Genomic DNA, 24940 nt, shown 5'->3' on the forward strand with positions numbered 1-24940 from the left:
TCTAATTCTTTTCACTCCTCTTGAGAGGGAAGGATATTATAGTACAGGGAAACCTGTATAATATATCGAATGCTCAAAGGAGACCAAAAAAGTGGTCTTCATGAACAGGTTCATTTAAAAAAAATCAAACTTAGGAGGTGCGATGGCTCAGTGGTAGAGCAGTGATTTTGTGACTGAGAGGTCCTGGATTCGGAAACCAGTTGATGTACTAAGGCATTAATCTTCATTATCTAGTCCCTCAGACAGGACTCAAAGCCGTGTGTCCTTTAGATGAGTTACCCTTTTTAGCATTAACGTAAAATCAAACCATCAAATGCTCAAAGCAGCCTGTATTCACTGACCTTAGTGTCCGTTCATTATCAGGTACAGTGGCTTGTGGGCCAACCGTTGCCATGGCACACGTTGTTTGCATCTGTAGTTTATCCTTCAATTCAGAGACCTAACATAATAGAATAAATTAACATGAGAGAAGAGATTAACATATGAGAAAATAAATTAACATTAGAGAATGAATTTCAGATATAAAGTAGGATGGTTGTTTCAAAAGAACTTTACTATTCCACTATAAAACACTTAGTGTTAGTCTGTTGAATATGTATTATGTAGATGGCTATAAAAAGCTCAAGTAGATTTTGTTAGGAGATCCTTGAAGGTTAGGTTATGCATGGCGGTGTGTATAAATTCACAAGTTTGCAGTTTCACCATGTGGGTAGTCCTCAGTAAGGACTGTTGGGTTTGAAAGGAGATAGAAAAGAAAGTGAGAGAGAGGTATACTTTTGGTTTCGTCCTATGGAGAACTAATAGGTATCATATGGATAAAGGTAGAGAAATACATTAAGAGAGGTATTTTTTTGTGAGAGCAGGGGTGATAGTGAGCACTAAAAAAAAAGGTTTTTTGTTTTCCTCTCAACCACACCCCCCTTGAGTAAAAAAAAAGAGAAGAGGATTCGCGGGGAAAAAATGGCATCTAACAACATTCCCCCCTTTGGAGTAAGAAAAAATAGGGGAAAAAATAGGGAAAAATAGGGAAGATTAGAGAAAATAACAGGGAAATAGGTAAAATCAGGATAAAATAGGGAAGAAGAAACAAAAATCTGGTTTAAAAAAAAAAAAAAAAAAAAAAAAAAAAATTAAATCGGGAAGAACAAGAAAATCGGGAAAAAAATAATAATTGGGAAACCGATTTAAATCAGGTTTTTATCAGGCCTGGAGAGGAGTCCTAAGAAGGACTGGTAACCCAGGTTAAGAAAGCAAAAATTGATCGAGGCCTCATCTGGGCCCTGTTTCATAAAACTTTTTATCAATAATAAGTGCCACAGATCTATGACAAATCTGCTCACAGCCAATCAAATGCAAGGGTTTCAATAGCTTATAACAATGATAGCATCTTGTTATTGATTACAAGTTTCATGAAACAGGGCCCAGGAGTGAATAGATGATGGCTGGTGCTGGGTTTAAGTAGCGGGTATGCAGCCTTGAGAAGATGGTTTGTATAATTGTAGCCTGTCTATTTTGCTGAATATCTACAGAAGCTCGATGGCTCAGTGGTAGAGCAGTGGTCTCAAAACCGGGAGGTCCAGGGTTTGAAAGCAAGTCGATGCGCTAGTGCCCTTTGGTAAGGCATTAATCCTCATTACTAAGTCCCTCAGAGAGATCTTAAAACCATTGGTCCCCTGGTTGCTTACTTTAAAGACGCATAGTAGTCAACTCTCATGGATAATTCGACATCGTTCAGGTGTTTACCCTATAACAGGTGTTGTCAATCACCAGGATTAGCCTTCAGTGTTATGACCACAATGCCCTATGTAATGCTTTGTATTTCTTCATCCATTTCTCCACGTAGTAAAGTCATTATCTCACTTTTCCCTCACCCAAAGACTCTCCAAGATACGAAAGTGTATTTCTTGATGGACCTACGGGTTCGCTGTGTGCAGACTTGTAAGCACATTAATTGTGTTTCCACCAAGTCTGGTGTCAGCGAATTATGGCCTTCTGCACATGGAAACTGACGACCCATGCACTCCCATTAACAGTCGGGTAGAATAAACAAACAAATAAACAAACAAGATATCCTCACCTCTGTCCTGAGTTCTTGGATGATCTGGGTGTACTTGGTGATGTGGAGGTCTAGACTAACAACGTTCTTCTGTAAGTTAGACTTAATCTCCTTGGCCCTGTCTGCGTACCTCAATGTGCTGAAGGTATCTTCATAAGAAAGGCTGGATGGACTGAATACAAACAAAACAAGAGAGGTGTCAAATTCATCCATTGTAAGCAGGGAAAAAATACACGGGGGCTCAGGGCGAAGTAGCCCTCGAAATGCCCAAGAGAGCCCCCAAAAGTCATAAAAGAGCCCCCAAAGTTCAATGCATAACAAATTAAAGGATGTTATTTTCATGGAAGCGAGCTTGAAAAGTAGCCCCTGAAATTGTTAAAGTAATTTTTTCCCTGATTGTAAGAAGGGTAAAATGGGTGATAATTGTCATAAAAGTTGAATGAAATGTATATGTACATGCAAAGTAGAATTAACTCTGCATAAGTAGAATCTGCTGGGACCACAAGGCCTGTATAACTTTCTACATCGCATGCGAGTACAGATTTTGCACCAAATTTCTACATACCAGTACATTAAAACTTGGCTTGAGCAGGTCAGAAAGATGACAAAATGTTAAAGTAATACATTTTTGTCTTCTTTTATTTAAAACTATTATTATATTGCAATCCTGTACTTAAAAGTCCACTTTCAGGGTTATTCTCAGGGTGTTTCCCCTTCTCAAACATACAGGTTATATAACCGCTGTCATAAATTTGCGATCGCGATCATGATCAAGTGACACTTGGTGGAGCCGTGGACAGAAAACGATGCAAAGGTCAGACATTCCTGTCAAAAAAGGAAAGAGTTTTCATTACATTGATGTTCTGTACATACCTCACGGCAGCAATCATGACTGTCTTGCAATTACCACCGAGGGAGTCCTTCAGAAGACGAGTCAGCTTGCTGTTCCTGTAGGGCACATGCTTGCCTCTGTTCTGTTTGTGACAAAAAGGAGAAAATAAATTCAATTGGAAGAGATAAAAATGTCAGGGTTCTGAGCTAACCATTTCAAAAGGGGGTACGGATCGATTTTTCTTTTGAGGCTGTAATTTATAGTGTATGCATGAGCCCTATGATAACTTTGAAATTTCAGGGGAGATATGTCACGCCCTGCAAAAGGAATGCCCATGTGTTCCAGGCATCTGTTTAACTCAACATCTTTTCTTTTCATCAAGCATTAAAGGGATAGTTGAGTTCTGTTGCAGAGGGCGCTACACAAAATAATTTTTTTGTGAGATAATGAAAAACTGAGTGTCAAATTTGAAAGAACATAATATTTAAATGACAAAATAATCTTTGTTTGATCAAAATCGGTTCAGAGACGGCAGAAATATAACAATTTCTAATACTTGTGTACCACCACAAATATTAGATATTTTGAACAATTTGAAAAAAAAACGTTGAAAAAAAACGAAATAACGCCTTTTACGTCGTATTTCAGCCAATGCAGATGTTGGCTTTTTTGTTGGCATTTTCGTGTTGCTTATTATTACCCACAAATAGCCGGCTCATGTATTGTTATTTTTAATTAAATAACTAATTAACGGTCACCATGTTTTTTTTAAAGTGGAGCTGAATTGGTATGATCGTATTGGCTAAATTTCACATATTTTGGGGTCTTAAATTACCTTCATAGCAATTTTAGGTTCTAAAAGGGCACTATAAATATCAGAGATAAGAATTAGAGCAATAACCATGCACTTCGAAGGCATTTGCGGTCTGAAAACAGAACTCAACTATCCCTTTAATGATCCCTTTGATTCTACACAAAATCATAGTCAAAGAAAAGTAAACATACCTTGCTATCTGCCAAGGCATTGATGCAGTTCCCGAGAGCTAGGAGAGAGCGATTAATGTTAGCGCCCTCTCGAAACCTCGCTCCACGGTTGGTCGTTACCGTTGCCCTCTCTGACCCCGCAAGGTCGATGAGAGACATCTTGGCCACTCGGACGTTGGTGCTGATGTTCGCTGTCCGGTCACGCTGTCGTACAAACACCTGAAAATTGAAGCAAGTTTTGAGCGTAAAATCATTTTGACAAATGAACGATTTTAAAGGAAAAGAATTTTTATCACGGTTCAATTCTTCTCTTCCCACTATGCTACAGGATCAAATTAACTATTATTTGCAACTTTGTACTTATTGCTGTCATGAACTTATTACTCTTAAAGTTAAAGTCTCCTCTATTTACTCATGCCCTCAGTTTAATCAGAGCCAGTGTAATAGTGTTAATATTAATAGTTTGGCTTTTAGCTAAATTCAAATGTTTACCTGAAAGACTGCATGTGATCTAGATGACTGCGCATTGGCATCGGTCGGGTGCTGGGTTCGATTAGTGTTACCATACTCCAGCATGCTGAACAACTCCTTGGCATTTTTAGGCTGATAAAAAAAAGGAGAAGATGAAAATGAGCAAAAACATCAGAATATATACTATCGAAAATAATATCTCTAGTGATATTCGTTTGTCTCGCAATGTGGTCAATAAGGAATCTAAAAGTTCACGACGTTTCGTGTGCATCTGCAACACTTCTTCTGGTGATAATAACTACTACTACTGGTTGAGTACCGTATGCGTCGGCCAATAGGCCTGGTGCATTAGCCGAACCAGCGGCCGAATCCAGCGGCCTGGTGATTGGTCGATCACCGTGTGCGTCGACCAATAGGCATTGTGCGTTATTGTTCCAATTATCGATCGAATTATGGACCGCTCCGCCGGTCCTCCCGTAGAGTATAAAAGACCCTTGCTTACAGTAGTTATTATCACCAGAAGAAGTGTTGCAGATGCACACGAAACGTCGTGAACTTTTAGATTCCTTATTGACCACATTGCGAGACAAACGAATATCACTAGAGATATTATTTTCGATACTGTATCCGCAATGAGTAATATATTTAGCATTAAAGATATACTATTCATTACCAGACTCACAAATTTCACACAAGAACATAATAACAATAATTAAGTAATATTGACTGCCTTCTGAGCAATACGACATATATCGCCCAAACCGAAGGTGAGGGTGATATATGACAAGTCGTATTGCCCTGAATTAGGCAGTCAATATTACTATTATTAACCACATCAGACATCTAGAGCAAACAAGAAACTGTTACTATCTTATACTCTTAAATTATGTAGGCTACACAGGGTTTCCTAGCATTAGAAGTTGCAAAAACATTGTCAAACCAGCACTGTTCATCCAGTGTTTGACATATTTTCGATACACTGCAAACAGTTTGCCTAGGGTGTGATTGTAACGTCACAATAGAGTTCGCGCAAAGTGCGCATTTTCTTATACGCGATGCGCAATGTAAATTACAGTAGCTGATGCGCGATGTAAATTACAACTGGCTCTATATTATTGCTCACTAGTTTAACACGCATTTTGCCATTGACTTTTCAGAGCGGGCTAAACTATTTGTTCATTGGTTTACTGTATAACCATATTGACCGTCAAATTACCTTGAGGGCAATAACATTTAAAAATTGCCCTGCTCAGATGTCTGATACGGTTAATAATATTGGATATTTACACAACGCACATATCCACCATGCATGGTGCTCAAGCCGCTCCAACTAATAACCTGGCTATGCTAGGCAGCCGATTTCGGCGCTCACAGCATTCAAGGAATTCAATTGTACCGGTACCCATTTAGCACCTGGGTGGAGAGTGGCAAATGTAGATTAATATCTTGCCAAAGGACATTAGTGCCGTGGCGGGACTTGAACCCAAACCCTGTGATCCACAGCAGTCCAACGACTTGTCCACTAGACCACAACACCTCTACATAACAATCATAACATGAATAGAGTTGTTTTCAATGTCTTGGTACATGTATAGTGGTTCACTAGCTTGACTCTCAATCAGAGGGTTGAAGGTTCAAATCCCAGCCCGGCACTAGTGTCCTTTACCAAGACATTAATCCATATATGCCACACTCCGCCCAGGTGAAAATAGTTTATCTGGCAATTGTTGGGGTAATAATCATTGCAAGGTCCTCAGTAAGAACAGCATTGAAGCTTCCGGTGGTAAACAAAATTATTATTGTTGCAGGAAATTGGATTTATACATGTTTTTCTTATGCCAATGACTTTGTAAAATTTGCATAAAACTGCCGTTAAAAATACGGTGAACGAAAAGTAGTTCCTCAATTTAAAAGTTTGTTTTGTTATTTTGAGGAAGAATTGTTATATTTTCAGTCTACCGTACGTAAAAAAGGAATAAGATTGCATATAATGTGTAATAACTAATTTTTACTTCATTCAAAAGGTGTTTGTAAAAGAATAGCAAAAAGAGGAAGGATATTTTGTTTATAGAATTGTGATAGGTCCTTGTATGTGGGCGCGGGAATCTGCCATCATCCTACAAAGGGTAATTTTCCATTAAATCAAACCAGCATCCAAGCATTTTTGCATCAAATGAATCTCAACAGAATTTATCTATCCCTTTGTGCTAATTGTTTTTGTTTGCCCGAAACAAAATTGGTTTAAACTTTAAAACCTTAATAATGATCTTTTACCACTGATTTTCTATGGGCTGCCAAAGGGAAGAAAGAAGTTTGAAAACTTTTCTTCGGTTAAAATTAAATAGTGTTTTATTTTTTTTGTTTTTTTGTTTGCATCAGTTTTTATATAACCTTTTTGGCTGCTTATAGGCATTTAGCAATTTACCTCAAAAATAGCTCAATAGATAAGTTACAGGTAGTGAAAGTCAAGAAAAACATACATTTTCAGTTGTGTTTTGAAAATGATCTATGGAATCTAACCTCCTCGGATACAGTGTCAGAAGGAAGCGATGAGTTCCAGAGAACTGCCATGGGCCCTGTTGCATAAACTTACCATTGATGGTAACTTTGCCTTCAATGGCAACTACCATCATGATGGTAACAGGACTCAACAGCAAATCAAAATCAAGGTTTCCATGTTAGTTACCATCAGCTAAGGATCTTACCTTGTGCAAGGAGAGTCCACTGACCACCACTCCCCTCTGGGGGTCTTCTCTGATGGCTAGGTGTCCGGACGGTACCAACAGGTCCTTTACTGCCTCATTGTAGATCTAGAGTTTAGAGGGAGACAGGAGAGAGTGTGAGAGAGAGTGAGAGAGAGAGAGAGATGGGAGGGGGTGGAGAGAGAGAAGAGAGAGAGAGAGATGGGGGAGGGAGGGAGAGAAAGAGATGGAAAGAGAGAGAGAGAGATAGAGACAGAGAGTGGGAGAGAGCTCTGATGAGTATGAAATGTAATCATGCATTTTATCATTTGAACTGTTTCATCCTCTGACAATTCATTTTTCATTTTCTCACAGCTTTCAAGAAGTGTCTGAAAACACATCCTTTCTCATTTCTTTTAGTATTCCTCTCTCTTTGTATTTAATAGGTTTAAAATAACATTTGTATGATAATGTTCCTTTTCTTTGCTTATTGGTGAGTATTTCTTGTTTATACACTTTGTAGCTAATGAAAAGGGGCGTTATGAATACAATTATATTATTATTATTATCATTATTATATGATGATCCACAGCACTCGTATAGCACTATTTATCTGTTTCAAACATTCAAAGGCGCCCACTTCTCCAAAAGTCATGTCGTTCACATTTGCTTGAAAAGATATAAAGTTCAAGATGTCCTTGGTTAGTGAATGGGTGCTGGCTACGAATATGTCCACGTACCATCAATTTAAAATTTTCTCTCAAGGCCTAGCTTTATTTCATTAATTCAGGGAAAAAAAGAAGCTTTCAGAAAAATAAACATACCATAACTGCCAATCTTTCACAGCAAAAATTAGGAATCTCTCAAGGCAATATTGTAAATACAGTCTTTTTTTTTCCTTTTTACACAAAATATTTCAAAAAAGAGAGGAATAGTAGGCCTACTGTTAAAGCTTCTATGCCCCAAAATAGGAATCAATTCTCTAGAATAGGAATGGTTTGCAGCTATCACTATGAACATGACGGACAAAGAAAGAGGACAAAATATACAGTTCCTCATTCTACCCTCAACAATTGCTGTGGTAGACAAAGGAACATCCCTTCACTGCTATTATGTAAAAATGTGTAGAACAGGTGTCACATGCATATTCACCTGTTCTACACATGTTTACATAATAGCAGTGAAGGGATGTTCCTTTGTCTACCACAGCAATTGTTGAGGGTAGAATAAGGAACTGTACATTTTGTCCTCTTTCTTTGTCCATCAAATTCATATTGTATACACATACCTCCAGGTAGGAAACGGCTACATCACAAAGCTTCTCTGATTTTTCGCTAGAAATCTTCTGGTAGAGCTCCATGACGGTAAGGAACATGATGCCAGGTTGGTTGGGTCCTCCCAGCATGGTGAACGTCTTGCCTGCTCCGGTAGCACCATACGCAAACACTGCATCAAATAAGAAAAACAGATACTTTAGCAAATACTTGAGCCACTGGCGTACCTATGGGGGGGGGGGCAGGGGGGGCAGAGTGCCCCCCCTGACGGGCTCCAGGGGAAAAAAAGAAAAGGGAAAGAAAAGAAAAGAAAGGGAAAGGAAAGAAAAAGAAAAAAGGAAAAGGAAAGAAAAAAGGAAAGAAAGAGAAAAAAGGATAAAAAGGAAAGAAAAAAGGAAGAAGAAGAGAAAAGGAAGAAAAAGGGAAAAGAAAAGGAAAGGAATTTCAGGGGGACGAGGAAGTGAAAACATTTAATACAAAATAGGCTAGCAAGCAGTTCGCGCCAGCGAAGAGTTTCAAATTTGTTATATCACTTATATTTTCCTATTTTCATTTGTTTTAATTTTTCAGGGCCGTATTCGGAATATTTTTCTGATGGGGGAAGGGGGAAAGATGCGTTAAAAGTTTTCGAAGAATCTCAAAAGCAAAAGGAGTGAAGGGAGTTCGAGCGACCGAACTGGTCATGAGGGTACTTTTGCATTTTCAAAAGTAGAATTGAAGGATTTGGTATAGGCCTACACTACATTTTCAGGAAAAAAAATAAAGAACGTGGCCGTAAGCACCAGGGGGGGGGGGGGGGGCAGTTGACCCCAGATATTTTTGAAATCGTACAGTTTTTTTCCTGAAAATGTAGTGTAGGCCTATACCAAATCCTTCAATTCTACTTTTGAAAATGCAAAAGTACCCTCATGACCAGTTCGGTCGCTCGAACTCCCTTCACTCCTTTTGCGTTTGAGATCCTTCGAAAACTTTTAACGCATCTTTCCCCCTTCCCCCATCAGAAAAATATTCCGCATACGGCCCTGAAAAATTAAAACAAATGAAAATAGGAAAATATAAGTGATATAACAAATTTGAAACTCTTCGCTGGCGCGAACTGCTTGCTAGCCTATTTTGTATTAAATTTTTCAATTCCTCGTCCCCCTGAAAAAAGAAAAGGATTAGTATTGCCTAGAATACAATTGTGCCTGCCCCGACGGGCCCCGACCTGCAACCATGGCAACAATAACACACAATATATGTACCAAATGTTACTAAAAGAGACTAATTCATTTTTCTCGCTCGCTACACACTCGCTCGCGAATAAAATGAATAGACATTGCTTTGGAAACAATTGTGCCCACCCTTTACCTGCAACAATATCATTAAAAATGGAAGAGTTTTTTCGCCCTCTCGCCAAAAAGGAATTGAATCGCGTTGCGTCCATCCTGACCTGCACCAATAAAAACAAGTTTATTTATTAATTTCTATTAAAAGAGAATTTATTTTTTTTGCTTGCTCGCTATGCTCGCTCGCCAAAATGGAATTGACACCGCTAACGTGCCCGCCCAAACCTGCAACAACCAGTTAATAATTATGAACGAAACGTTATTCAAAGAAGTTTTGGTGTGCTCGTGCTCGCCAAAACGGAATTAACATCACCTTAGACATGATTGTGTAAGCCCTGCCCTGCAACAAAAAAATCTGAAATTTATGAACCAATTATCATTACAAAAATTTTGCTCGCTCGCTACGCTCGCTCGCCAAAATAGAAATAACACCGCTTCTAATAATCACGTCCCTGACATGGAACAATTAAACCAAGTTTATATACCATATTTTCCCTATAAAGAGAAGTGATTTTTTTTTGCTCGCTCGCTACGCTCGCTCGCCAAAATAGAATTAACACCGCTTTTAATAATCACGTCCCTGACATGGAACAATGAACCCAAGTTTTATGTACCATATTTTCCCTATAAAAGAAAAGTGATTTTTTTTTTCGCTCGCTACGCTCGCTAGCTCGTGGAATTATGTGCCCACCACTAACCTGCTACAATATCATTAAAAAGAGAAATGTAGGGGGTTGCCTGCCCGCCAAAATGGGATTGACATTGCCTTAAACACGATTGTGCCCGCCCCCTACCTGCAACAATGAAACAAATTTTATATAGCAATTCATTGAGAGAAAGATGTATTTTCGCTCGCTAGCTAAAATGGGTATAAAATCACCCTAAACACAATATTGTTCCCGCGCCCTGCATGGGACAATTGAACCAAGTTTAAGTGGCAATTATTAAAAAAGAAGTGATTTTTTTTCTTGCTCGCTACACTAGTTTGCAAAAAAATGAAATTAACGTCGCTAACAAGTGAATGTTCCCACCCCAACTTGCAACAATACCAGTTTATATACCAAACGTTACTTAAAGATTTTTTTTTGCTCGCTCGCTCTCTCGCTCGCCAGAAGTGAAAATTAGCACCGCCTTTTTTGTTTGTTTCGGTCGCTTGCCCCCCCTGACGGAGTACCCAGGTACGCCACTGCATCAGCGCTCGTTATATTCACGCCTTGTTTCCTTTTAGTTTCCGTTTGTATTGTCCGATTTCGGCTTTCTGTTTCATTCTTGCGTTTTACTCTGATGAGTGCAAGTCGAAAAGCTTAAGTCATGGCTCTCTTCAATGCTATTCTCCGATTTTGTAGTACTAATCATCTTTTCAAATACTTTAATGAATTATGCTAATGGTAATTGTTTTTCGATGGTATAGCATTTCTCAAGCTTTGAAGAAACATTTGGTGCAGTCAGAGAACTTGTACTCATTGCACACAATAACAATTTATTGTTTTCCCTTTTTTGTTTTTCCTCCTCCAGCAACTCTTTTCTTTTACAGCACTTGGTAGTCAGTATAAAGAGCTCTAATATTAATAACGAGGTATCTACAGGTACATGTATAACAAGGTGATGTTGCTGATCCCAGCTATTTACCAGTACATTCTTTTGTTTTTATTACCCTGATATAATATGATTCCTGATATAACAAGGTAATTTCCATGGTCCCAAGGACCTTGTTATCAGGTGGTTCCACTGTAGGCCTATATACTTCAGCAACAACTCTTTTCAAAAAATAAAAAGTATAATTCCTGAACAGGAAACTCGAATCTAAACAAGGCTAGAATTAGGGAATTAGTACACTATAGATGTTTATATAATTTGATTGCCTGGGGAAGAGACATCTGAAAGAATTCGTCACAGAGTAAATAGTCTCATCTAGAATCTTTAATTTTTGATCACCTTATAAAGCAAAATATATTTCTTTCTCTTTTCTTACCAGAACAATTATATCCACTGAGGACGCTGTCTACAACTGACTTTGTTGTGTGTTCGTAGACATACTCCTGCGATGCTCCCTCCGCAAATATGTGGTCAAAAGCAAACTGCTTGTCGCGATTCTTCCGTCGCATCACGTTACGCTGCCTCACGCGCCTTCCACGAAAGTACGACGGCGAACCTTCCTCCTGCGGATCAAAGACTAGTACCTGCTCGTCGAGCGGCCGAACGACTGTACGGGCATTTTGAGCATCTCGTTCGCGCGAGTTCTCCGGACGGATACGGATGACGACTCGGATGTTGGTCCGTTGCTCGGAATCTCCCGATGCTGCTGGATGATTCTTGGTAGATCTCTCAGCCCCTTGAGAGCGTCGTGGTGGTCGCATGGTTCTTGATCACTCACTTCTCTGTCTTCATTGAATGATTAATGGAGTCCTTCATGTAGGTAAAATGGAAGCAAGAAAAACGAGAACAAAAATTACATTAATTGATATTGCTTTTTATATCCCGCATACAAAGAATCTTGCAAACTGATTGGTCTAAACGAGGTCACATGATAAAAGATAGATAACTACTATCTACCTGAGATAGTACTTTTGTAAGGGAACTTTTTGCTGCTGCCCCACTTGCCATTGAATACGCGTAGCAAAGTAGGTTACGCGAAATGTCGATGTCAAATGAGCGCGCATCGACTTTGTTACACTGTATGCATGTTGCGCTTTGTAAAATCTAGCTGAAGCTAAACTGTCTGCAGAATCAGTTCTTTTAATTATGTAAAATTCACTTTAAATAGACCTTATTGCCGAATGCCGATGTGGGATATAAAACAAATATTAACCTCCTTTACTCGGGCAATGGATACAAACTATCATCAGTGATCTCGGGCTACCATCATCCCTCGCCTTGCGGCTCGGGATGATAGTAGCCCCCCCGAGATCACCTTGGCAATGATAGTTTGTACCATTGCATTACCCTCGTAGTCAATTAATATTTGCTTACCTACATGTACTATATTCTCAACAGGGGCCTATTTCTTGAAATTGCCATGTCTAACTTCCAGAGCTACCAAGTATCACGCATTAGGCGTGACATCAAGCATTTCGAGGGTCTGAAAATGCTCTTACGCACGACGCGCGTGCTAGATTTTGAAAAAATGCTATACCTTATACGTGTGTTATACCCTCGCACACCGATTCATGAAAATGTCACGCATTGCCGATCTTTGAACTTGGTGTCTCTGAACTTCTTGACTAAATCAGATACATGTAGTACGCTACTTGTCCGCTACATGTTTTTTCAACGGCTGGTTCAAATTGTCGAATATCTTTGGATATTTCAGCCGTCTCTAAACCGATTTTGATCAAACAAAGATGATTTTGTCATTTAAATTGTATGTTCTTTAAAATTTGACACTCAGTTTTTAATTATCTCTCTTTGACCATCCAACTGATAATAGAACCCGTGCCCATGGCCATCGATACAAGATCGTTAAGAAGAAAGTCTACTCGAAGCTTAGACATGGATCATTTTCACAGAGATGTATCAACATGATCAATGAATGGAACAACCTCTCCTCTGTAGTTGTGGAGAGCAAGTCACTAAACAGCTTTAAATCCAATTTGTTGAAATTTTGGTCGTCAAGAAAAGATCAATTTGACCCAGAGGAGTCCTTCGCTTGTCCATGTTCGTCAATTGTTGTATAGGGTCTAGCGCCACTAGATCTAAACATGTGTCAAATATGGATTCTTCATCCGAATGTCAATTACGAGAGGCAAGTAAGTTTTAACTTTAAATGCCTAGTCTACTTCCAAGGTGTATTTCCAAGGTAGAAATACACAAATTATTTTGTGTAGAATAGGCCTAGCGCCCTCTGGCTCTGCAACAGAACTAAACTAGGCATACCGGTATCCCTTTGATTCAATGCTGTATGGACGTGTGATTATAGTTCGAGGGTGACAAGTCCGCTATCTCAAAAATATGTAAGATTTCGAAAATCTGATATCACCAATCATCGAGGCATAAAGCCACAGGCATGCAAGATGGCGTTGGCCCGACCCTGCCTGCGGGCTGCATGCCGGGCTGGCCCCGGGTTTACACCGCCCATACCCGGCGCTACACTCCCACTGTCCCATGGCAGCTGCAGTCACAGAAACAATCACACAACGTCAACAAACACGTTTTGCCCACCATTTAACGCAGTACTACACAATATACTTGAATTTCATAATTAACAACAGTTTTTTCATGGTAAAAACATGCTTTTGCAAACATAAATCATAAACATTTGTAAAAGATATGTTGTTACTTACCAATTTTTAAATGTCCACAGCGTGCATACGTAAACAGTTGATCGCATCTGTTGTATGAAACGTTTAAAGCTACCGCACTTGTCGTCTATTGTGATTGGCCAATCAAAATGAAAGCTGTTTCCTGGTTGGTCAGCTTATCGATCAGCTGTGTACGTGAGCGTCAATGCAATGCATGCAGTGACTGTAAACGCTCGGTCAAGTATCAAGTATCAAGATTATTTGTCTTCCAGAAACACATGTGACAAAATATAATAGAGTATAATCATAACAGTACAATGTAGAATAGAGAAAGACGAGAAAGACCTTGGTTGAAGCACAGCCCCCTCATATGATGTGACAAAGATAACTGGGGGGGGGGGGGGGGTGGGGGGGGGGGGGGGGGGGGGGGGGGTGGGGGGGGGGGGGGGGGGGTGGGGGGGGGGGGGGTGGGGGGGCCTTTTGTAACAGGACATTTTTATTTATTTTTTGGTCCCGAAATTTCCGCTGGGGGGGGGGGGGGGTATTTTTAAGGTCATCCATTAGATTTTTTTTTATATAATATTTTTAAAAACAATACTCAAAAGGGGGGGGGGTCCCAAAAACATACACATTAAAAAACTCAAGGGGGATTAACCGCCCACCCCCCCCCCCCCCCCCCCCCCCCTGCGTACGCGCCTGACCACAGCATGGATGACTACAACAAGCTGACACTAAATTGAGACGGTAATCAATGAGTCAAGAACGACAAGTAGGAATATATGGTATAATTATTTATGTACAGATGGAAAGAAGAACGAAAAAAGAAAAGGGATAAAGGCCGGGATTATGTCAAAGTCAAAATAACGAAAATAGATCGAGAGTAGAGTTAAATATGCTACAGTATACGAAAAATAAAGCTTGATAACACATTCATGTGTCATCGACATACTTGTGAAGTAAATATGACTTAAGCTTATCAACACTAGTTTGGCTAGGAGGGATTAGACCACACAGCGAGGTCGCTGACAGGTGGCTTTCTCGCCGACTCAGCTCTCAAATACATAAGAAATAGAGGATCATGGGGACCAACAGGCACCAATTGGGGAAGTTTTCTATATAGAGGGAGCAAGTAGCTACAAGTAGGACAGTACTCTGGGCTTTAATTTAAGTCTACGTTTAAAAACTGAGATACTTGAAGCCAGGGGCGTAGACAACGGGGGGGATGAGGGGGATGCATCCCCCCACCTCACAATTAGGTGGGGGGGATGGCATGTACAATCATCCCCCCCAGGTTTTTGGGAATGATATTTGCTTACTTAATAAGTCATAATGATGATAATAATAGTAATAATAATAATGATAACAATTATAATATTAATAATAATAATAATTATGATGATGATAATAATAATCCTCATCATTATTGTAATTGTGTTCATTGTTATTAGCCGCATTCACACGGTGAAAGCCAATACAGACGGTAAAAAAAAAAAAAATCTTACAAGTATTTTGTGGTTATCTTGTGGTTTAGATACCACAAGATAACCACAAGATTAAACAGGCGCGGATCTACGGGGGGGGGGGGGGTTAGGGGGTTTAACACCCCCAACCCCCCCCCCCCCTTGGGCGGCCCAAAAAACAAACAAAACTAAAAAAAGGAAAAAGAAAAAGAAAAAAAAAGAAAGAAAAAGAACGCACGCTGGAGAGAAACCTTTCAAGTGCAAATTTGTGTGAGAAGATATTCAACTCATCTGGTAACTTAACCAAACCATGATAACTCTGGATATAACTGTGTATCTAACTGTTACTTGATTTAAAAGGCGTTATCATGCACTGCTTTTTATGGTCTCCATTGTGTTAATAGATGCCAGGAAAACATCACTTACGGGGTTCAAATAAACACCCCAAAAAAAATCGGCTCGCCGCTTCGCGGCTCGTGGCGACGATGCCCGCATCGTCATTATATTGGCAAAAAGAAAAAAAATGAGCAAAAAGCTAGATCCGCCCCTGAGTAATACCCCCCAGGTTTACGAACCTGTCTACGCCACTGCTTGAAGCATTTGTTATAGTAGTATCAAATAAATTCCAGAACCTGGGGCCAGGGGACATTAGAGTATTCAGAGTGAATGTTGCCCTAGCATATGGTAAATGGAGAGCAGAAGCCTGTCTAGCCATAGCTGTGAATTTTGTTATTTTTCTTCTGAAGATTTGAGCAAGGGCAGGAGGGGGGTCTGTTACACCCACAAATGTAATAACTCCCACAAATGTAATAACACTTTACCCACAAATGTAACAACACCCACAAATGTAATAACACTTTACCCACAAATGTAATAATTTAACCCACAAATGTAATAACCACTTTACCCAAAATGTAATAAATTTGAAGTGATATTTTGAATCACCCACAAATGTATGACTTTACCCACAAATGTAATAATTTGAAGGGATATTTTGTCGAATTTAAAACTAAAACCCTGTAATAAAGCATGGGTATAACGCGCAGTCTTTGCTCCAGACCCGGTTATTTCAAAAAAATTAAAACATCTTCAAAACTAACCCCACCATCTTCCAACTAAGACCCGGTAATAAGCATGGGTTTAGAGCGTAGTTTTTCTTCCAGACCCGGTTATTTCAAAACTTTTAAAAAAATCTTCAAACTAAGACCCTATCATCTTATTCCTATGGAAGAACTTCTTCTTCTTCTTGATTTGGTTTTGTTTGGCAATCAGTCACAGTTGTTTTTTTGCCACACACTATTTTATGAATTATTTATATATATACATTATATGTACAATTTCATGTCATAAAATGACTATTTTTAGGATTCTTTCTCTTTCATCCCCTTTCCTTCCGCTTATTTTCTTTTTAGACCTTATATATATATATATATATATATATTTTTTTTTTAGAGAGAAAATTCAATAAATTAAAAAATTGGAAAGAGATGGCCTAGCCTAGCGAGTGTTTACGCGCACGTACGTGCGCGTTAAAATACCACCTCTCTATGCACATGTGCACTTCACAACGCACCCCCACCCTTTTTAAATGCCATCTTACCAGTCTTTGAGGTGCATTTCTCAGACTTTCGGTTTTAACCTAGGTCACTCCGGCATAGGTGAGGGGGTGCCAGCTGGCATGTGATGTTGGAGGCGATCACCGAATTGTTAGAAAATTAAAAGGTCAAAGTAGTTACAAGTATTGTGGGCTTTATTGGTGCAAGAAAAAGGAAAAGAGAAGATAAGAAAGAAAAAGAAAAAAAAACATAAGTATTGAGCATAGTCTTTCCTCCAGACCCGTTTTTCAAAAGTTAAAAACAAACAAAAACAAAACAAACAAAACAAACAAAAAAGACCCCTCCATCTTCCAAATTAAGACCCGGTAATAAGCATGGGATTAGAACGTAGTCTTTACTTCAGACTCGGTTATTTAAAAAAAAAAAATCTTCAAACTAAGACCTCACCATCTCATTCCTGTGGAATAACATGGGTATAGAGCGTAGTCTTTCCTCCAGACCCGGTTATTTCAAAGGAAATAGAAATTTAAACAAATCTTCGAAATTAAGACCCACCATCTTATTCCTCTTTTTTTTTCTTTAAAACAATAAATTACATTATTACATATGTGGATACAACACGTCACAAATATGATTGGTCGGCGGTCACACGAACTGACGAATCAGTCAAAATAGTCCATATATATAACATGATTTCTTAATCATGTAAATATTCTATTGTAAACAAACAAAAGGGTATCACTGGATTAAAGAGCTTCCTCTCTTATACAAAACTCCTAAACGAGGACCCGAAAGAGGTCCTTGGATGGAAATCTCCTTTCGAGATTTTCTTTGGTAGGAACCAGAACAAAATTATATCTCCCGTCAAAAAACAAACTATACTATCCATGGTTGGGAAAAGAATGTACAAGCTGTTCGAAGAAAGGCTTACAAGGCTTCGCAGCGTGTAAACAAAAGAACGATTAGGTCTTGGATGCAAATCTCCTTTCGAGATTTTCTTTGGTAGGAAACCAGAACAAAATTATATCTCCCGTCAAAAAACAAACTATACTATCCATGGTTGGGAAAAGAATGTACAAGCTGTTCGAAGAAAGGCTTACAAGGCTTCGCAGCGTGTAAACAAAAGAACGATTAGATCCCAGGAAAAAAAACTTAATGTACCAAACATACCAGATCAGGTAAAGGTTGTTAATATTCTTTACCTCATTGTATAATTAAAATAATTATTTCCTTTTGATCATTCATACTTCATTTCAACTCCGTCTACTCTTAAAACATCTGAAAAGTATTACTGAAAAACTTTTGGAGTTGTACGTGTTAAGTAGTTTTATATGGACGAATACTAAGTTACAGAAAACCAGGTACATTTAGTATTTCGGCATCTTGTTCTCTTTTTTTTTCTAGCTTAGAAGAATTGTCACGTGTTAGGTTGTTTGCGTTTTATATCAAGTTCAGTTGATGTTATCAGGTTCAATATTGCCCAAATTATAACCTTGTTTGCTTGTAAAAGACATGTGAGTTACTCCACCTTTTTATACGTAATAATTATTTTGGTTCTGTTACCGTCTGTATATTAATGAAACAACCTCTTCATTCGTTTGGAATAAATACTTTCTATCTTACAAAATCTATGTGTCCATCATTGCATTTAATACTATAAACCATAACCTCTGCAATTTACTCACATTGATTGAGAGAGTATATCAGTGGCGGATCCAGGGGGGGGGGCCCGGGGGGCCCGGGCCCCCCCCCCCCCCCCCTTGAGAAAAAAATCATGTAAAATCACGTGATTTTTACCTTTTTTGGGGTTGGGGCCCCCCCCCCCTGGCGCTCAGGGGGGGGTGCAAATTGAAATTTTTTTGAGGATCAAAAAAAAAAAATGAGCTCTCTACCCCCCCCCCCCCCCCCCCCCCCCCCCCCCCCCCCCCCCCCCCCCCCCCCCCCCCCACTGAGCGAATTTTTGGCCGGCGCGTTTTTTCAAATTTTCGGGAGCAAAAAAAAAAAAAAAAAAAAAAAAAAAAAAATTGAGGATCAAAAAAAAAAAATGTGCTCACTACCCCCCCCCCCACTGAACGAATTTTTGGCCGGTGCGATTTTCAAATTTTCGGGAGCAAAAAAAATAAAGTTGGGCCCCCTCCCCTAAGAAATCCTGGATCCGCGCCTGGAGTATATAGATATTTTATCAGTCAAAGGGTTCTGCAATCGTTCATTCAAAACATGCAAATATGTTTCGCTCGATCTCGTTATACAGCTATTTATGATTTGTTATATGAAAGTATGCGTTGTTATTTGCTTGTTAACCGATTATCATTTCAGACTTGTTCTTGTTTATATAGCTGCTTGAGTGTTTCAGAAGTAGGGAAAACTGTAATATAAATGTGTTTTGTTTGTATTTGCCTTTGAATAAATTTCGTTCTCATGAATTCACACCGTGTATCGCGTACCAATTCGTAGTCTTCAGTATAAGTAATTGATACGTTCATCACATGAAGAAAGGTAATTCATTCACGCACTCATGAAAATATAACATCGCAATCCAACGTTTTAATGTCACTAATAGCGTACATATATAAAATATATGTTACATATCGTGAACATATTTCATAATCACATGCATAAAACAATCAGCGTCAATATTTAAATACATTTAAGGTCACTTATTCAATTACTTTTTTTTCTACGAACATTGAATTTCAGGATATTTTTGGGCGTTAGAATATTTACATGATTAAGAAATCGTCGACGGTCAACGAACCATCGAATCTGTCCCTCCTCTGTGTGTTATATATAATTTAGACTGATTCGTCAGTTCGTGTGACCGCCGACCAATCATTTATTTGTGACGTGTTGTATCCACATATGTAATAATGTAATTTATTTTTAAATGAAAAAAAGAGGAATTAGATGGTGGTCTTAGTTTCGAAGATTTGTTTAAATTTCCTTTGAAATAACCGGGTCTGGAGGAAAGACTATACGCTCTATACCCATGTTATTCCACAGGAATGAGATGGTGAGGTCTTAGTTTGAAGATTTTTTTTTAAATAACCGAGTCTGAAGTAAAGACTACGTTCTAATCCCATGCTTTATTACCGGGTCTTAATTTGGAAGATGGAGGGGTCTTAGTTTAAAAGTTTTTTTTTTGTTGTTTTGTTTGGTTTTGTTTTGTTTTTTGTTTGTTTTTTAACTTTTGAAAAACCGGGTCTGGAGGAAAGACTACGCTCAATACTTATATATGTTCTTCCACAGGAATAAGATGATGGGGTCTTAGTTTTGAAGATTTTTTGTTTTGTTGTTGAAATAACCGGGTCTGGAAGAAAAACTACGCTCTAAACCCATGCTTTATTACCGGGTCTTAGTTTGGAAGATGGTGGGGTCTTAGTTTTGAAGATTTTTTTTCTTTTTTTTTTAAATAACCGGGTCTGGAGCAAAGACTGCGTGCTATACCCATGCTTTATTACAGGGTTTTAGTTTTAAATTCGACAAAATATCCCTTCAAATTTATTACATTTGTGGGTAAAGTCATTATTACATTTGTGGGTGATTCAAAATATCACTTCAAATTTATTACATTTGTGGGTAAAGTCATTATTACATTTGTGGGTGATTCAAAATTATTACATTTGTGGGTAAAGTGGTTATTACATTTGTGGGTGAAATTATTACATTTGTGGGTAAAGTGTTATTACATTTGTGGGTGTTGTTACATTTGTGGGTAAAGTGGTTATTACATTTGTGGGTGAAATTATTACATTTGTGGGTAAAGTGTTATTACATTTGTGGGTGTTGTTACATTTGTGGGTAAAGTGTTATTACATTTGTGGGAGTTATTACATTTGTGGGTGTAACAAGGTCCCCAGAGTGAATGCTACTGACATGAGCATTCCAAGTTGCATTGAATAGAGATCTTCTAGTTTTAGAATACCATTTTTATAATAAAGTAGATTTGTATGTGCACGATATTCGCTTTACATATTATTCTAATAACCCGCTTCTGCACAACAAAAACCCTGTGGATTAGAGTTTTGGATGATTTGCCCCATGCCAACATACCATAATTAATATATGATAAAATAAGAGTAGAGTACAAAATGAACAATACCTCTTGAGGTATACATGATCTAGATAATAGTATACATTCTCAGATTTTATTGAATAATAATGTGCGAGTGTGTGTATTGCGTGACTGCTGAAGCATGTGTGTGCTACTATCAACTAGGGGACATACGCCTATGATTAGTGCTTCACAAAAGGGCATTAATATAGCTGATCGACACGGTTTTGATCCTGCGGCCTCACATTACCGAGGCCACTGCTTAGCCACTGAATCATGGCTGTACGCAGCGGGGGCTAGGGTACGTCGCCGCCCCCACAAATATAAATAAAACAAAGAAAATGTAATAAATTATCAATAATTCATTGCATCCCCCCACCCCCACTCCCCCCGGTTCCCATCAGGAAAAAATCCTCTGTAGGGCCATGCATTGTGGTTGAAGGGCCCCATGGGAGATCTACTGGTGCTGAATGGAATATAAATAAATGAATACAGAGAGCATATAGTTATGAAAATTTCAATTTGAATTTGGGAAATGCCAGCTCGCAAAGGCAATCACTGGGCTGCCAGTTTGCGATCGCTCTACCATTTTATCTGATTGTTATCTAACTGTCTCCCGTCCGTTTCTCTCATTGTAAGCATTTTGCTCAGTTGCGGATCCATTACAATCTGGTAGTGATAGGGATGGGGCACAATCTTTGACAGGCAAGCAAGAATTTTTTTTTAGGGAGGAGCCCTTTGGAGTCTAAGTATGTACTGGTGGTACAATCACTAAAGTCATATTTCGTGTCGAATTGAGATTTTTTTTCAGGAGGGCACGTGGCTCGTGCCCCCACCCATCCTCAAAATGATGCTTACTCCCGTGGCACCATAGACATTTTAATCGTTATTTTGTTTACACATTATCATGATTTGTCTGATGATGACTTCGGCAACGAGTAGCTAGGCGAAAGTCTCACAAGTAAAACAACAAAAAATTGATTGTGAAACTTTGAAAATTCAATCTATGGCATATCTAATCATCTACACAACTCATGTTCCGACTATCAAATCCTAAACTAATTAGTACTCTAATGGAGGCGCGATAGCTCAGTCGGTAGAGCAGTGGTCTCGTAATCCGGTGATCCGGGTTCGAAACCAAGGTGATGCGCTAGTGCCCTTTGGTAAGGCATTAATCCTCATTACCAGGTCCCTCGGAGAGGACCTAAAGCCGTCGGCCGTCTGGTTGCTTACTTACAAGCATTTATGCTTTCTTAGCAGTCAGGTAAAATAACCACCATTCATTCATATTCATTCATTCATTCATTCATACATGGAAGAATGGCCGCTGGCCACTTCTTAAAGGGAGTGTAGCATGACGAGACTGTTTGTCTTTCCTGTGGCCCTACTCGGGGCCAATCTGGTATAATACGAATACGGACGACGTAACCGGCCGCAGCATTCACGTGCGTGCAACATACGCGAAACCGAAGCGTGAGGAGAACTTCGGTCTGTTTCGCGAACGCTAGCGCGCGCTGACCATGTAGAGATTAAGGTATTACAAAGTTTTGGTATGGGGTCATGAATTTGGTTCAAATTAACATATTGGAAGCATATGCGTTCCTACAATATACATTGATCGTTGTCGCGGTTGAAATCGAGTCTAAAGTTATGAAATTATAAATAATAAACTCTTTATGTTGTATAGCTCCCTCTCAAGTTCAAGATATTAATTTAGCTATGAAACAATGTTTCTTGACTGAAATCGACCGATTAGCTATTCCCGTTTGGAAATTATATATCCCAACTACATATTCTGAGATTTTCATGGTCATGGCAGCTACGATTGTACGGCTATAGGCGCTATTTGAAATTTATCAAAAATTTACCGGGAGCACCGGTAAATTTTTATATTCAATTTTTCTCGAAAACAGAAGTGTTTTAGGGGCTAATTTTTTTAGTGCTTATAATACATCCACAGGGGCATCCAAATATATCAAAATTGTAAAGATTCACTATCCACCCATTTTTCAAAATTTCCCAAAACTTTGTATTACCTTTAAGTCGCTGACTACCGTTAATCAAGTCCATTCGTTTGCATGCAGTTGTCCAAAAGAAGAAGTAGATGAAGTTAACCAGTAATTGCCATGCTACACTCCCTTTAACTTTCTACAAATCTAAAAACATTTCTATGAAGTTCCTTTATTTGTTCGAGTATTTTCTTTCCATTCTTCTTCTTTATTTTCATTTTATATTTCCCCAACGTCTTATTAAACATGTTAAAAACAGCAGAGATTCTACGACTCCAAGACACCCTAAATACAGTGTGAGTCCAAAAAAAGTTTACACCTAGAAAATTGCTTAATATTTTAAAAAACATCTATGAACAGTAAATTATTATACATATTATGAAAGAGTGTTTTATCCCAAATCATTTCGTATCATTTTTTGTGTCATCAGCTGTTTCAAAACTTGAAACATGTCTTGAAGAACTAAAATCCTGGCTAATATTTACCCAGGACCAAAATCCAATCGAAACCAGTTGAAATATCCAACTGGTTTCAATTGGTTTCAACTGGTTTCAATTAGTTTCGATTGGTTTCAATTAGAATACAAAATTTCCAGTTGAAACCAATTGTCGAACTGGAAAATATTGTTATGGGGTGTCATTTCCAGTTCAAACCAATAAGAAGTGCAACTGGAACCAGTAAGATAATTTTCCAGTTACTCAATTGGTTCCAGTTAGAAGTCATTTCCAGTTACCCAACTGGTTCCAGTTAGAAGTTCAACTGGAAACAGTAAGATAATTTTCCTGTTACTCAATTGGTTCCAGTTAGAATTCATTTCCAGTTAGAAGTCATTTCCAGTTACCCAACTGGTCCCAGTTAGAAGTCATTTCCAGTTACCCAACTGGTCCCAGTTAGCATTCATTTCCAGTTACCCAACTGGTTCCAGTTAGAATTCATTTCCAGTTACCCAACTGGTTCCAGTTAGAATTCAATTCCAGTTACCCAACTGGTTCCAATTAGAAGTCATTTCCAGTTACCCAACTGGTTCCAGTTATAATTCATTTCCAGTTACCCAATTGGTTCCAGTTAGAAGTCATTTCCAGTTACCCAACTGGTTCCAGTTAGAAGTAATTTCCAGTTACCTAACTGGTTCCAGTTAGAATTCATTTCCAGTTACATGTATGCTTATTATATTGGCTTTTCATGTGTCATCTTTCGCATGTTTATCTTTGTCTTGTATATTGGCCATGATTTAAATATCTATTATACTTGACGAATAACATGAATCACGCAATCAATCAATTTATCCATTAATCAATCAAGAAATATCGTGCAATAATTTTTCATTAGTTCAATCAATCAATCATTGCATCAATCAATCAACCTACCTATTAATAACAAAAACAACTGCAATTCAATAAATAAATAATTCACTCACTCAATCAAATAATAACCAATCGACTAATCAATCAGTCAGACAACCAATCAATTAGTCAATAAACTAACCAATCTTCGATCAAATAATCAATATATCAGTCAATGAGGCGTTATTTTAATGCACTTTTTCCTGTACTTATCGAGCCCGTGAGGTCGTAATTATTAGCCCATACGCTTATACAACGCATTATATTTGCACCGTTTATTTATAATAATGATAATAATGTCAACATTATTTTTTTATTCCCTCATATCCATTCCACGGAATGCTTAAAGATGATACACAGTTTTGGGAAATTTTGAGAATTGGCTGGATAGTTTGGGTCGTTTTCAGGTCAGAACTAGCCTTAATTCGTGTTTAGGCCGATATAATTTAAACAAAAGGCCGATGAAGGCTCTACGCTAGGGCGTACAAGTTACAACGTTAAAAAGCATGTCAGGACTCAGTTAGCTTCAGGTTCATCTGTCAAATCATCATGCCGGACGTTACACAATGTACAAGGCCCGCGCATCGAGGGGGGGGGGGGGGGGGGGGGGCTCCTCCCCACTTTTGTTTGTTTGTGGATTCATACAATCAGTTCATT

The 24940-nt window shown here is 38.6% G+C and overlaps 1 protein-coding gene across 2 annotated transcripts in view; it reads right to left on the reverse strand.

The window, feature by feature from the left end:
- Positions 1 to 14021, reverse strand: part of LOC764342 (kinesin-like protein KIF18B) — a 30077-nt gene extending 16056 nt beyond the window's left edge. For both annotated transcript variants that reach the window (XM_030989210.1, XM_030989209.1), the window contains exons 1-9: positions 13907 to 14021; positions 11599 to 12032; positions 8313 to 8470; positions 7049 to 7153; positions 4365 to 4475; positions 3894 to 4091; positions 2930 to 3030; positions 2078 to 2228; positions 342 to 439 (exon numbers count right to left, since the gene is read on the reverse strand). In XM_030989210.1, coding sequence (XP_030845070.1) covers positions 342 to 439; positions 2078 to 2228; positions 2930 to 3030; positions 3894 to 4091; positions 4365 to 4475; positions 7049 to 7153; positions 8313 to 8470; positions 11599 to 11983 — 1307 coding nt within the window. In that variant the 5' untranslated portion in view covers positions 11984 to 12032; positions 13907 to 14021. The remainder of the gene's footprint in view (positions 1 to 341; positions 440 to 2077; positions 2229 to 2929; positions 3031 to 3893; positions 4092 to 4364; positions 4476 to 7048; positions 7154 to 8312; positions 8471 to 11598; positions 12033 to 13906) is intronic.
- Positions 14022 to 24940: the final 10919 nt, after the last annotated feature.

This window comes from Strongylocentrotus purpuratus, unplaced genomic scaffold (assembly GCF_000002235.5).
Source record: "Strongylocentrotus purpuratus isolate Spur 01 unplaced genomic scaffold, Spur_5.0 spur5_scaffold_18, whole genome shotgun sequence".
Classification (NCBI taxonomy): domain Eukaryota; kingdom Metazoa; phylum Echinodermata; class Echinoidea; order Camarodonta; family Strongylocentrotidae; genus Strongylocentrotus; species Strongylocentrotus purpuratus.